This window comes from Mesoplodon bidens, assembly GCF_964165515.1.
Source record: "Mesoplodon bidens genome assembly, chromosome: 20".
Classification (NCBI taxonomy): Eukaryota; Metazoa; Chordata; class Mammalia; order Artiodactyla; family Ziphiidae; genus Mesoplodon; species Mesoplodon bidens.
In genome coordinates, this window is record NC_138181.1 from 28,053,789 (window position 1) to 28,068,458 (window position 14,670).

Below are 14,670 nucleotides of genomic sequence, written 5' to 3' on the forward strand. Positions count from 1 at the left end.
ATAGTGCCACACTGGGGACGGGGGTCCCGGGGCACCCCCACCCCCCGCATTCCAGTGGTTGTCAGCTTCCTGTGTCCTTCGGAAGACTGGCCTGAAGATGGAGGTTCTGCCTCAGACGTGAGCAAGGAGATTTAGGGGACAGGCAGCTGGGGTCACTACTGCCTTCTGGGGCAGGGCCCTGAGCCTTTATTCCTTCTGTAGAGCATTAAATGCTCAGCTGCACGTGAGGGTGGATTAGGAGTGAGACGGTCTCCCTCCACCTGGACTTCCTTTAGCTCATCTCCACTCCAGCACTTCTGTCAAATAGTAGCAAATGATAACCAACGGAAAGTCTCAAATAATGCAATCAACATAACTAAGGAAGTCATTAAGGATGACAAGTCTGTGGACTAAGTTAGATTCTATCATGAAGGAAAATCACCAAATTGAACGTGTAGGAGAAGTTAGAAATGTTCTCAAAGATTATGTCTACGGGCCAAGGTATAATTGGGATTTTATCACATCTTTAAGCTGAGAATATAATCCTAATCCCCACTCCTTCCCCCCGAAGGCTCAGAGCACGTTGCTCTACACAGGTGGAGCCTCTAAGAGGACTAGTCAGTGTTAGGTGAGGAGAGTAAGACATTCCAGGAAGAGCGAACAGCACGTGCACACCCAGAAGCGGGTGCCGCGCTGCTGCGGGGACAGAGTAGCTGCCTGTGTCTGAGGGACGACTGGCTGGATTCTCATCTATTATCAGTACACCTCGAAGGGAACCGTGTGTCATATATAAATACTCACACAAACATACACTCAATGGAATCCTCTTTTCTGGAAGGTCCTGTGGACCTAATAATATCTGCCTTTCAGACTAAACCTTTTGCATCTTGCTTTTCCTGTCTGCAGCTGGTGGGATGATATTTTGAAACTTCAGTCTGCTGTGTAATCTACCTAAAGTTATTCAATAGTGAGCACTTTCACATAAAGTCTTTGAGGACATGAAAAGCAATTTAAACCATTACTTTCTGACTTACGGTCCTCTTTATCAAAAGACAAATGGCCCCTCGAGATGCCCCTTCCACCTCTTCAGGCAGATGGGCCCCACCCCCAGCCTCGCCCACGCCACCTACTGGCAGCGCAGAGCACATGCTTCTCTTGGCACCAGGGCAGGAATCACTAACCCATTTCCATCACCAGCAACCCAACAGGGGCACGAGTGACCCCTCCCAGCATCCCCAAAAGTGCAGGGGGCACCCTGGTCTCTGCAGCACAACTGGAAAGGCAGCTGAAGGGCTGGAAGCGCCGGACAACCTGAGACCCTCCCTCCCCCAGCCTCAGAGGCTGGAAGGAAACGGAAGCATCAGCTGCAAGATCCCAGAGCTACACACGTGGGGCTTCACAAGCTTGGATCTTGAATAATACATATTCGTTTCACAAACAAGACCTTTAGTTCATCTGAACAATTTAATCAGGTACAATGCCTGAGTGGGTTTAATATTTCCTAGATGTTCTGAATCAGCAACAATGGTAATATTTCAGTTTTAAATTCCCTCCTGTAACAGCATTTAAACGTTAATGATTCTCTATCCCAGTTCTGCCATAATTAAACTCGGAACGTTTTTCAAAGGTGCAATTATTTTATTTCCTGAGGGAAATATATACATATACATATATATACATACACACACACACTTATATATTTATAAACAATACATATATATTTAGAGAGAGATGAATATATGAGAGAAAAATAGTTAGAAACACTTGCAAGGGAACTCTAGCTAAAATGTACCTACTTTAACTATGATTCACACCCTGATCCAACTGAATATAACATAACCTTTACTAAGAATTTGGCAACATCCGTTATTAAGTCTCAGGACTTCTAGCTACTATTGCATTGGCAAAAAGTGTTTCACAAGGCAAAGGTCCATGACCCCCGAGAACTATACGGGCTTTGGGGGCCATGGTGTGAGCAACTTAACTATACCCTGAATACAGAGGCCCCAGCTAAGGAAACAATAAATAGTGGTTTGCTACTGGAGACAGTATACCTTGGTCCGGTCTTACGCTCTACGGATAGAGTGAAATAAACCAGTTCTGCGTTTAGAGGAAGTAAGGAGACTATCTTTAGAACCTTGCAGCAGGCAAGGATTTCTCCACGAGCACAAAAGGCATTCACCACAAAAGGAAAAAAAAAATGGATAAACTGGACTAAATTAAAATTGAGAACTTATGCTCATTAAGAGACCGAAAAGGCAACCCACAGAAAGAAGATAGCCACAGCACATATGCTCTGACGAGAGATGCACATCCAAAACACACATGAAACTCCTGCAAAGCGATACGGAAAAGACAGGCAACACGACAGAAGAGCAGACACAACTTTAACTTCACAAAAGAAACCGTCCAGTGTGGAGTGAACAGAAGCCCGCATGCCGCTGGTGAGTGTACAAACCGCCACGACCACTCAGAAAAACTGAAAACCCCAAATGCCCGGGGATTCCCCAGCAGCTATTCACCAAAAGACAAGCACTGGCAGCTTATTAACAGCCTCCACCTGGCAACTCTCCCAATGCCCATCAACAAGAGCATGAACAGACTGCAGGAGGTTCACGCCAGAACAAGCCCATTCAACAATGAAAACGAGAACCAAAATGAAATCAAAGAACGGTCTGCAACTGAAACAGCCCTATGGGAGGACCTCAGGCCCACGATCCTGAGTGAAGGGGGTCCACGCCCTGTGACTCCACTCACGTGAAGTTCAAAACCAGCTGTAAGCACGTGGTCGTGAGTCGGGACCACGGTTACCTGTGGTGATGCTGGCGGGACTGGTGACACTCTGTCTCTGGGACTAGGTGCTAGTAATTAGGGTGTGTCCAGTTTGTGAAACTGGAGAAAGCCGTACACATGGTATCTGCATTTTCTGTCTGTAGAGTATACATATATATACACACATATACATATATATATATCACCCCCCCAAAAAAATACCCCCCAGAACCCAAAACCAAAGATATTTTGAGGATCTGTCCTGACCTGTGAGAACAGGAAGCAAACAGACAAACTCTGAGAATGATGACAGTTCAACCCCCCAAAACCCCCAAATGACTAATTTTCCTCCCATATCCAGAAAGTTTGCTTACCTGTAAAAACTTATTTAATTGATTCTTTGACTTTTCCATAAACTTTTGATCTACAGATTTGAAAGGCAGCTTGCTAAGAGAAGGCAACTGGACTTTTTTTAAAGAAGGGAAACACTGTGAGGGGAAAAAAAATTAAATGTTAGTATATTGAAATTACATTTAAATCTTTAAAAAAATTTTAGATTTTTATTTATTTTTTTATTTTGGGATCTAGAGCTGGTGAGCTGAACTCTCAGCTACTCTGGTATCTATAGAATGGCAGCAGTTAAGAAGACCAGGTCCACCACCTGTGGGGTCTGTTCAAGAGGCATAATAGTTTTTTCACTTTTTCTTTTTCTTTTTTTTTTTTTTGCGGTACGCAGGCCTCTCACTGTCGTGGCCACCCCCGCCGCGGAGCACAGGCTCCGGACGCGCAGGCTCAGCGGCCACGGCCCACAGCCCAGCCGCTCCGCGGCATGTGGGATCCCCCTGGACTGGGGCACGAACCCGCGTCCCCCGCATCGGCAGGCAGACTCCCAACCACTGCGCCACCAGGGAAGCCCCCTAGATTTTTAATAAGAACAAACCGAGTATCCTCTTCCTATACTAGGTTCCTCTGAGACTGAAGGCCTTGAAAACCTACCTGTTCTAACCAGGCTCAAGGAATCCAGAGGAACAGGACATGTGACGAAAAAAGCTAACGCCCGTCCCTGGACTTACAAACGCCTGGAAGCTGGAAATTGTGGAGCTGGGCTGGGAAGGTGGGTCTGCACCACAGGCACGGAGCACAGTGTGTGTGTGGGGTACAGACACGTGGCTCCCAGCAAGAACTTTTCTCTTAGAATGTGTTTTGTTTACAACATTTCTGTAAAAAGTCTTCAAGGTTGACAAAAAAAGACCATGGAAAGAAAGAATAACTCAGGCTGTAGCTTTATTACTGCCTTTCAAGGGCAAACTGCAGAATGTAAATACATTAATAATAATAAAATATGTTAACAGATAATAAACTTCCCTTTGTGAATTAAATCCTGCATTCTGCCAGACACTGTGCTAGAGGCTTGGTGTGTGTAACAGCTCTGAGTCACCCCTATTTTACATATGGGACGACTGAGGATCAGGACTGAAACCCACATCCATCTGACCATAAAGTCTGATCTCATGCAATGCCCGCAGGACTCTGCATCTGCCCCTCAGACGCCAGGAGGACAGTGGCTTCCAAATGCTCCAGACGCTGCCTCTTCACTAAGGCACTGGGGCCACTGGAATATGCTGACTAGATCACTGGTGCTGAAAAGTAAGTGAGCACAGAGTCTGCCAGCAACGGCCTTCCCTCCTGCTGTTTTCAGGGTCACAGCAGCCCTGACAGGGACCTATCACAGCTGTCAACAGGAAGAGTTCTTTCAAAGAATGAAAACTCCAAAAAAAAGAAAGTAAGTAAGAAAAGAAAAAACTCACACAATAGGAAATACCAAAGGTGAGAGAAGAACCCAGGAATCAGGCCACAGAGGAAGAAAGATAATGAGACAAAAGGACAGATGTGAAATTTTATAAGGCTTGTTTCCTCTAATGCTTCAGAGCAATTGTTTTTGATAGATATTACTGATTAAAAGTGTTTTTAAAAAATCACCCTAGAAGAAAAGGTGAAAGGAAACAGACATATTTCCTTTGCAAAAGAAGGGTCTGAGAGGTGACCGTAGGGTTTTACCAGCATCAGTTCATTCTGAGCAAGAGAAAAATGGACTTAAATGAAGGTAGAAACAACCGAAGAACCCTTTAATTGCTGGGGTAAAGGGCAATTAGCTCCAGTAGATGGAGAGTTAGAGAGGATGCAACTCCTGAGAAAAATGGGAAAATCATGAATGGAAACTAAGACAACCTGGATTCTAGTCCTGGTTTGGCCGTTATGTACACATCCTACTACGAGTCAGTTAAACTCTCTGGGATCACGTTCCCTCATCTATCAAATAAAAGAACTGACCTAGATTAGTAGCTTTCAAACATTTTAAACTAAAATCCACAGTAGGAAATACACACCACATTGCAACCCACAATGCACATGCAGATACACGCATCCATATATTTATAATACACACACCTAGACATAATACACACACCCAAACGTATACACATCCGTACATGCAATACACATATCCATATGTGCAATATACACATCCATATATGCAATATACACACCCATAAAACCGAAGCAAAAGTACCATGAAACAACGCTCATTACTACTGCTGCTGTAACTACTACTAATAAAAACAAATCATGTTTACTCTGTGCCGCACATTCTTCTAAATGCTCTGTACACACTTATTCCCTTCATTCTTACAACAGCTCTGTGAGATAGGCAAGGAAGGCACTATTAATATCAGTAGAATACAGATATTAATAAAAAGAGGTATAAAGAGACAGAGTGACAGGTCCAGGTCACAGAGCTGGTAAATAGTGAAGCGAGGATCCAAACTGGATCCAAACTCGAGCAGCCTGGCTGCAGAGTCTGTGCTCTCAACCACCGCACTCCACTGATTCAACTCCTTTATGTGATGAAATGCAATATATTCTATCCTCTTTCTATTGCTGCAACCCAGAATTGATCTCACTACCCCCAGTGGGTCACAACTGGCAGCTCTGAAACCACTGGCCATCGATGCTCCCCAGCTCTCCTCCAGCTCGGGGGTTCTGGGGGGTTCAACGGAGGTCAGACAATTATCTATCCTGAAGGATTTAGACTAGACTAGATGGTTGATCTTCAAGTAAATTTCTAAACGTCAAGCTGAAAATACCACTTTGCCAGTATCAACAGCAAAGGAGAAAGATGAATCAGTTTCTTTGTGTGTAAAAATTGAAATGAGCTCTTAAATCTCTTCTTCAGTTATTCTAAATCTGTGTTCATAAGAATTCATACCTCACTAAGTTTCCGGTGTAAATTCTGAAACTCACTGAGCCTTCTGGGGACTGTCCAGTTCTTAGTTTCAACTCCTCCAACTTCTTGTAAGCTTACCATGACAAAGTAACAGGGCATTTGTTCACCATTCTCTTCTGTAACCTTGGAAAAACATACAAACACAACAGCAACGAAAAGCATGGTGAGCGATACGGTAGGCAAGACATTTAAGTGTCCCCCAGGATCTCTCTCTCCCTGGTATGTATGCCCCACATAGTCCCCAGGACTTGAAAATGATGGGTTCTATTCTGGCAGTTAGGGTATGTTACGTGGACAACCAACCTTAAACTAGGGCCTAATCCTAACCATATGGGCCCTTTCAAAGCAGGATTTCTCTGGCGAGTAGCAGAAGAGGAATCAGAGGAAGCACGAGAAAGGTCTGACAGGTTGTGCCACTGTAAAGATGGAGAGGGCCATGCAGAAAGGGTCTGGGAGGGCTGCCAGGAACTGAGAGCGGCATCGTGCTGACGGCAAAAGAACAGAGTCCTCAGTCCCACAACCACCAGGAACTGAATCCTGCCGATGACCTGAATGGACCTGGAAGTGGATTTTCCCCAGATTCTCCAGACAAGAACTCAGTCTGGCCAACAACCTGATTTCAGCCTTACGATGCAGAGAACACAGTCAGACAGCGCTGGACTTTCAACCTACACAACTGTGAGCTAATAAATGGGTGATGTTTTGAGCCATGAAATGTGTGGTAAGTTGCTGTGCAGCAAAAGAAAACTAACATAGCAGACTTAACATCCTAACTGGGTTTCCTTGAAAAAGCAAATTAACAGGAAGCGAACAGGTGTGAGACACCAAAACCTCTCTCAGAGAAGGATGAGGGTTTAATACAGGATTCCACAAACTGTGATTTCCATTTTCGAGAAATTTCACATTGGGAGACCTAATTTCCCCTACCTCCCAACTTAATTCTTAAACACTTACACACACACCCTATCATAATTCAGAATAGCCACCATTGCTCTTAATGTAAATGGATAAGAGAAGAAACAAAAAGAAAATACGTTGAATCTAAGCTTGAATTAGTGTCATGAACCGAAATTAGAGATGAAGAATCAACAGAAAGGCAAGGGAAGGAGACGCGAACTTGCTGAGCGCTGGCTGAGCCCCGCCAGGTAGGATCACCGTCCCTCTGTGAGGACGGGAGGTGGAGGCCCGCACACAGCACGCGGCGGCTCAGCCCGTCTCACAGCTCCAGGGAGGCTGGCGTGAGGTGAACACATCCTCCACAGGTTCCCACACGGGGCTGCTTCGTGAACTCCCGGCAGTCAGGTGACCCCTCTGGGTCCATTTCCGTTATCTTTTCGGGGACCAAGGTCGCGGCAAGCCCCTGAGCGACAACTGATCACCAGGGCAAAGGGCCTCGTGAGGGTTTTTCTTCCTCTCCTCCCTCCCTCAGCATTTGCCTTTGGAAGATAGTTACAATAAACTGTGAAATGTCAGAGGCAGCTCTAGGCAAAGGTGAGAAGGTGACAGAATGTGTGTTCTCTGCCCTCCAAGGGCCTCCTCTGTTACCTTTTGACATCACATCCCCCGAGCCCCCCTTCCTAGATGTCCATCCCAGAGGCAACTCCATCTGCAGTGACCAAGCGTTTCCACACGGTATTCCAGGCTCTGTGCAACCTTCCCTCTCCACTGCCCTCCCCTCCCCTCAAGAAAGGTATCTGGCCCTGAGCTCACCTTAAAGGGAGGCTCAACAAGCACCAAAGACACCCTAAGGGCGCCTGGTAAGCTCTCACGTAACGCGTGTGCTTTCAGGCTGGCTCCTGGAGAACATGCTCGGTTTTGCTGCCTAAACTAGAAGGGAATTTAAGATTGTGAATTCTAAGCCCTTCCCCTGGTTAGAGTGTCAGGCCACTGAGTTGACGGGAAAAGCAGGGATGGACACATAAGTTGGGCAGATGGGCCCTTGCAAATCTCAGGAGCTGAGTATTTGACCAGCCATTTGAGGCAATGATGGGGCCAAACAGTCACAATGACTTACTCAGGATCTTGTCATTTGTGTGCTATACGGTGGACCGGACTTTCTTTTTTTTTTTTAATTAATTTTATTGGAGTACAGTTGATTTACAGTGTTGTGTTAGTTTCAGGTGTGCAGCAAAGTGATTCAGTTATACATATACATATATTCATTCTTTTTCAGATTCTTTCACCATATAGATCATTACAGAATATTGAGTAGAGTTCCCTGTGCTATACAGTAGGTCCTTGTTGGTTATGTACCTTACATATAGTAGTGTGTGTGTGTGTTCATCCCAAACTCCTATTTTATCCCCGCCCCACTGCCATGTTTCCCCTTTGGTAACCATAAGTTTCTTTTAGAAATCTGTGAGTCTGTTTCTCTTGTAAATAAGTTAATTTATATCATTTTTAAAAATCAGATTCTACATATGAGTGACATCATATGATATCTGTCTTTCTCTGTCTGACTTACTTCACTTAGTCACATCATCTCTAGGTACGCTGGACCTGACCTTCATCTCCAGGTTTTGACAGTCGGGCAGGTGGGAAGGAAGGAGTTGTCAACACTAACAATGTAAATGCATAGAAACATCTTTCCTTTAAATGAAATTATTTTTACAGACAAAAGAAAAGGGATACAATGTATTCTGAAAACTATTATCTCATATCCCTCAGAGAATAGTAAAATATTTTCTACTTCAAGGGAAAAAATATTCATTATTAAAGATCTGAGAGCTATTGACATTTGAGCCACTGAAGTCAGCAGGACGGATCAATCAGAAACACATTTAAAATGTTTCATCTTCAAATTTCAAGCAGTGCTTTCCATTTTATTTCAACCCTCAGTGGAAAAGTAAATTGGTAATTCAAGGACATTAATTGTTCCTATCTGAAAGTTGCTTATGCTTCCAATGAACAAGGACAACTTTCTGTCTGAAGTGGAGGGAGATCAGATCTACACCAGGCAACCCAGTAACAGCTCCCAGTCATGAACCAGAGTGAAAATACAGGGTGAGGAAGGCAAGACCAATGCAGTCTAGAAGAATGAATATAAGTTTTCTATTCCCAACCTTAATTATTTGGAACAAAATCTTGTCTGATAAAGTCAAACTTAAAACTTTGGAAATAAATACCTAAGAAACCGGGAAGAAAAGCAGACAAACCTACCTCTCCACTGGTGATGGAGGCTTTCCACATACCAAGGTTCTCACACCACCAATCTGTTCTTGCCATGTGCAGCTGAAGTTCTGTGCGTTCTTTATCTATTAGAATTATTTCCTCCTTCAACTTAGAAACAATCTGCCACAGGAAAAACATCCTGGGGGTTATGAAACCATCTAAAATGCTATGCAATTCAGCAAAGTAGCAGGATACAAAATCAACACACAAAAATCAGCTGTGTTTCTACACACCAGCAATGAATAATTCAAAAAGGAAATTAAGAAAACAATTCCATTTACAATAGCATAAAAAATAATAAAATACTTAGAAATGAACTTAAGCAAGGAGGTGAAAGACTTCTATCACGAAAACTACAAAACACTGATGAAAGAAATTAAAGGAGACATAAATAAATGGAAAGACATCCCATGTTCATGGACTGGAAGACTAAATATTGCTAAGACTCAATGCTACCCAAAGCAATCCACAGTTTCAACACAATCTCTATCAAAATTCCAATGATGTTTTTGCACAAAGAGAAAAATCCATCCTAAAATTCATGTGGAATCTCAAGGGAAACTGAATAGCCAAAACAATCTTGAAGAAGAACCATGAAGTTGAAGGACTTACACTTCCTGATTTCAAAATTTACTGCAAAGCTACACTACTCAAAACGGTATGCTACTGGCATAAAGACAGACATATACCAATGGAATAGAATAGACAGCCAAGAAATAAACCTCTGCATATATGAGCAAATGATTTTCAACAAGGGTGCCAAGACCATAAGTGGGAAAGGACAGTCTTTTCCACAAATGGTGTTGAGAAAACTGGATCATCACCACATGCAAAACAATGGAGTTGGGCCCTTACATAATACCATATACAAAGGTTAACTCAAAATAGATCAAAGACATACTCGTAAGGCTAAAACTATAAAATTCTTAGAAGAAAACATGGAGGAGTTTCATGACATGGGATTGGCAATGATTTCTTGGCTATGACACCAAAGGCACAGGCAACAAGAGAGAATACAGGCCAACTGGACTTCATAGATTTTTAAAACTTTTGTGCAAAGAACACCATCAACACAGTAAAAAGGCAACTCACAGAATGGGAGAAAATATTTGCAAATCACTTATTTGATAGGGGGCTAACATCCAGAATATATAGAGAACTCCTAAAACTCAACAACAAAAAACAACCTGATTCAGAAATGGGCAACGTACTTGAATAGACGTTTCTCCAGAGAAAACAGATAAGTAGCCAAAAAGCACATAAAAAGATGCTCAACATTACTAATCATTAGGGAAATGCAAATCAAAACCACAATGAGATACCACCTCACACCCATTAGAACAAATGCTATCAAAAAACAGAAAGCAACAAGTGCCGGTAAGGATACCGAGACACTGGAACCCTTATGTACTGCTGGTGAGAAGGTAAAATGGTGCAGTCACTATGGAAAACAATACAGAGATTCCTAAAAAATTAAAACAGAACCACCATATGACCCAGCAATACCCCAAAGAAGTGAAAGCAGGGTCCTGAGATATTTGTACATCCATGTTCAAGGCAGCATTTATTACCATAGCCAAAATGTGGAAGCAAACCAGTGTCCATCAATGGATAAATGAATAAACAAAATGTTGTATATACATGCAATTGAATATATTAGCCTTAAAAAGGAACGAAATTCTGACACATGCTACCATATGGATGAATCTTGAGTACATTATGCTAAGGGAAACAAACCAGTCACAAAAGGACAAACACTGAATGATTCTACTCACAGGAGGTACTTAGAGTAGTTAAATTCGTAAGAGGCAAAGGGAGAATGGTGGTTGCCAGGGACTGGGGGTAAGGGAATGGGGAATTACTGTTTACTGGGTATAGAGTTTCAGTTTTGCAAGATGAAAAGGAATTCTGGAAATGGATGGTGGTGCTGGTTATATAACAATGTGAATATACTTAATGCCAGTGAATTGTACACATGGTAAATTTTATGTTATGTATACTTGGCTACAATTTAAAAAAATAAATAATTTTTAAAAATTCTATGCTTACCGTCTCCTTGGATCTCTTTTAATGAGAAAACCTATAAGGTTATGCAACTCTGTAGTTTGAGGACAGCAGCTTTGCCTCAACTTTGCCTCATGGCTGCATGTTCAACTCTCCTAAACATGCAGCCCACAAGGACCCTCCTCAGAAAGCCTGCAGGAAGCACATCCTGCATTTTATCATCAGTAAGGGCTGTAATGTTCGGTTCCACAGTCAGCATATTTGCTCTCCAAGGGCAGGTGTTAGACTCTGTTTCACTGATTCTTCATGGTGGCCAGCATAGCCTCCTGCACTTACTCATCACTCAGGCTTCTGAACGCACATTCACAAAGTACCAGAGGAGATCACTTTGGGAAAGCAAAGAGTGCCAGCCATTCCTACATTAGGGAAACCTCCTTTTTCGACCAAAGAGGCATGAACACAAAGCAAAAAGCCACACCACCCCTTGGGTGTGAGGAGTGCCAGAGAGTGAGATGCTGTTTACATTTTTTTAAACTTTCAAATTCTGTTGGTTTCTAGCGAAACAATCTATTTCTTGCATAATTCTGTGAGGTGCTCTAAGTTGTACTTGCAGTGTTCAAAAGAAAAAAAATTTTTAAGATTGTCCTTGCAGAGTTAACTCACTTCCAGAAACAACTGTGGCACAAGGGGAAGCTCAGCCCCCTCCCCAAAGGCACTGCAGGCAAGTCGGACAAAAGACACAGAGTTACAGCTGAGGATGGGAAAGAACCCCAAATCATAACAGATAAAAGACAAATGCTTTGCTAATTCTATACTAGAAGCAAAAACAAAAACAAAAAACAAAAGAACAGAAAAAGCCAATGGAACTTAGAGTTGAAATTCTTTTTAAAGAAACACTTCTCAACATAAACTGAAAACTACTATTTATCAAGTTAGAAAAATGGAAACTTTTAAAGACAACCTTGAAAGCAGAAGAGTTACCTTCTTGTCAGGTTTTGGTGCATTCTGAATAGAATTTAGAGCTTGCCTCTTATAGTCAAGCTTCTCATTTAGTTCTCGTAGTTTGTTTACAGCAAAACTGGTTTGTTCATTAATCCGACTGGTGCCTTCATCCACAGATTCCTCACCAGCCTCACCTCCCGGGTCCTGGGGGAAAACATCACATGAACCACCATATCTTATAGTGGTGGAATATTCCCTAAGTATTAACTATAGTATAGGTACATTACACTGCTCCAAAGCACTGGATTCCACTAAGAATCCATGGTAGAAAGTCTAGAAGTAGACTGTTTTTTCTCAGCTAAGTGAAAAAGCAAAGGATCAATATTTAGAATCAAAGTAACTGGTATTTGGAATTGCAGTGAAAAAAAAGAAACATTTAATAGCCCAGCGAAAGGCCACACCACTATTTCCCAAATGGTATACCCAAGGGAACCTGCACAGAACAAGGAAGGCAACTGAGTTATCTTCCCAACTCAACCCAAATGTTCTGTGCCTAAACTTTGACAAAAAACACTGAGGCCTGGCTTCCTTTTGGGTTCTTAAGACTATTATGAAAAATTCATGCGTGTCCCTTTAAAATAGAATTTCCAGGCTTCCCTGATGGCGCAGTGGTTGAGAATCCGCCTGCCAATGCAAGGGACACAGATTCGAGCCCTGGTCCGGGAAGATCCCACATGCCACGGAGCAACTAAGCCCGTGCGCTACTGAGCCTGTGCTCTAGAGCCCGCGAGCCACAACTACTGAGCCCATGCGCTGCATCTACTGACGCCCCCGTGCTCTAGGGCCTGTGCTCCACAACAAGAGAAGCCACCGCACCGCAATGAAGAGTAGCCCCTGCTCGCCGCAACTAGAGAAAGCCTGTGCACAGCAACGAAGACCCAACACAGCCAAAAATAATAAATAAATTAAAGTAAATAAATTTTAAAAAAAGATGTGCATGTCTTAATCTTCAGAACCTATGAATACATTAAAATAGAATTCCCAAATTCCCACTAGTGAAAGTATTTTCAGTATACACTTTGCTCAGTCCTTATTTTTACTAATCAACAGGTAGCTTATTTTACAAGTAAAATGGTTAGCATTGAAAGTGACTTAAGATTCATAAAGGACTACAGAATTTGGAAAAACCTGAACAGATTACCACCAAATAGCATATTAGTAATTAGATTCATGAGCAGCAACAGCATGAAAAGAACTGCTGAGAACTGTCTTCTGGTTCATTTACTCCTTAACTTTCTTCCAGATATTTTTCTTCTTATTTTTATTAATTGTAACAAACAGTAAAAGAAATGTTTCAAAGAAAAATAAAGTATTAATAATCACAGAACACCAAGCATTTTTGTATATTCTTTCTAATCCTTGTCCACGAGTATATATATTATGACATCATCCTACTCCTTGTATACATTCAAGAGGGTATTCTGCCTTTTTCATATAATATACAAGGCCGTATATTTGAGGGTATTGTAGTCTTCAAAGTTATAACTGCTACGGCTGCATAGTATTCTATGAATTGATAATATACTGAGGCATATCCCTATTGCTATGGGTTGATTCTGCTTTTTTGCCTTCCCCAAAACTAAAATAAACTCCACTGTGCATAAACTTTTTTTTCCCCTACATTTTAGTTCTTTTCATAGGACAAATTTCTAGAAGCGGGACTACTGGAACAAAGAGTAGGAGCTTTCAAAAGATCAGTGATACATTTACCACCTGCTTTGAATGTTGGGTGAAGCTGCACATTTCTTCATGCTTGTTTACTATTTATTACCTTTCATATTAACTGTCAGTTCAACTCCTTATTCAATTTATCTGTTGGGTATTATATAATTTGGACAAACTTTTCACAACATTTGAATATTAACCATTTCAATTTCTGAGGTAGAGAGATCGGTTTGTTTTAGCTGTGCTATCCTAAAAATAAAATGCAATGAGTAACGAGTTTTGGACCAATTAGTTCAGTGGTTTTATACACTGAAAATGTAAAGAATCAAGTAACAAAACATTTTTTCAAAAGTCTGAATGAATGAATTTACCAACAGTTCAGAGACATCTGCTTCTAATACCATCATGAACAAGTACCTGATTCCTCAGGGCTTGAGATACAGTGAACTGGACAGAAAGAAATAATCCAAGATAAATTACAATCTTTCTATATAAGGTGATTCTAAAACACTTTTCCTTTGTACCTGCAAAACCTTCAAACTCATATAGGTCATTAGTAGTGAAAGGGAGATGTCAACTGGGGCTCTCCAAAATGATCCAGGACACTATAAGAAAATTAGACTTCAGGTATGGCTGGACAAGGTTTCCTTCAAAACATCTCAATTTCATCTGATTTTTTTTAAACTCCAAAATATTTCCTGCAGACTCTTCCTGCATTCTCTACCTCTCCTCATTTCTTCCCCATCCTTTTTGTCTGTTCTCCAGCTGGACTGTTGTGCTAATGATTCTCTTAC

At 41.9% G+C, this 14,670-nt stretch overlaps 1 protein-coding gene across 5 annotated transcripts in view; it reads right to left on the minus strand.

Moving 5' to 3' along the window:
* Positions 1-14,670, minus strand: part of SNX25 (sorting nexin 25) — a 114,967-nt gene that overhangs the window by 11,883 nt on the left and 88,414 nt on the right. Inside the window, exons 10-14 of one of the 5 annotated variants that reach the window (XM_081220844.1) lie at positions 12,191-12,355; positions 9,194-9,325; positions 7,745-7,861; positions 6,017-6,157; positions 3,126-3,239 (exon numbers count right to left, since the gene is read on the minus strand). In XM_081220844.1, the coding sequence (XP_081076970.1) occupies positions 3,126-3,239; positions 6,017-6,157; positions 7,745-7,861; positions 9,194-9,325; positions 12,191-12,355 (669 nt within the window). The remainder of the gene's footprint in view (positions 1-3,125; positions 3,240-6,016; positions 6,158-7,744; positions 7,862-9,193; positions 9,326-12,190; positions 12,356-14,670) is intronic. The other 4 variants (XM_081220841.1, XM_081220840.1, XM_081220843.1 and 1 more) reach the window with 4 other exon arrangements.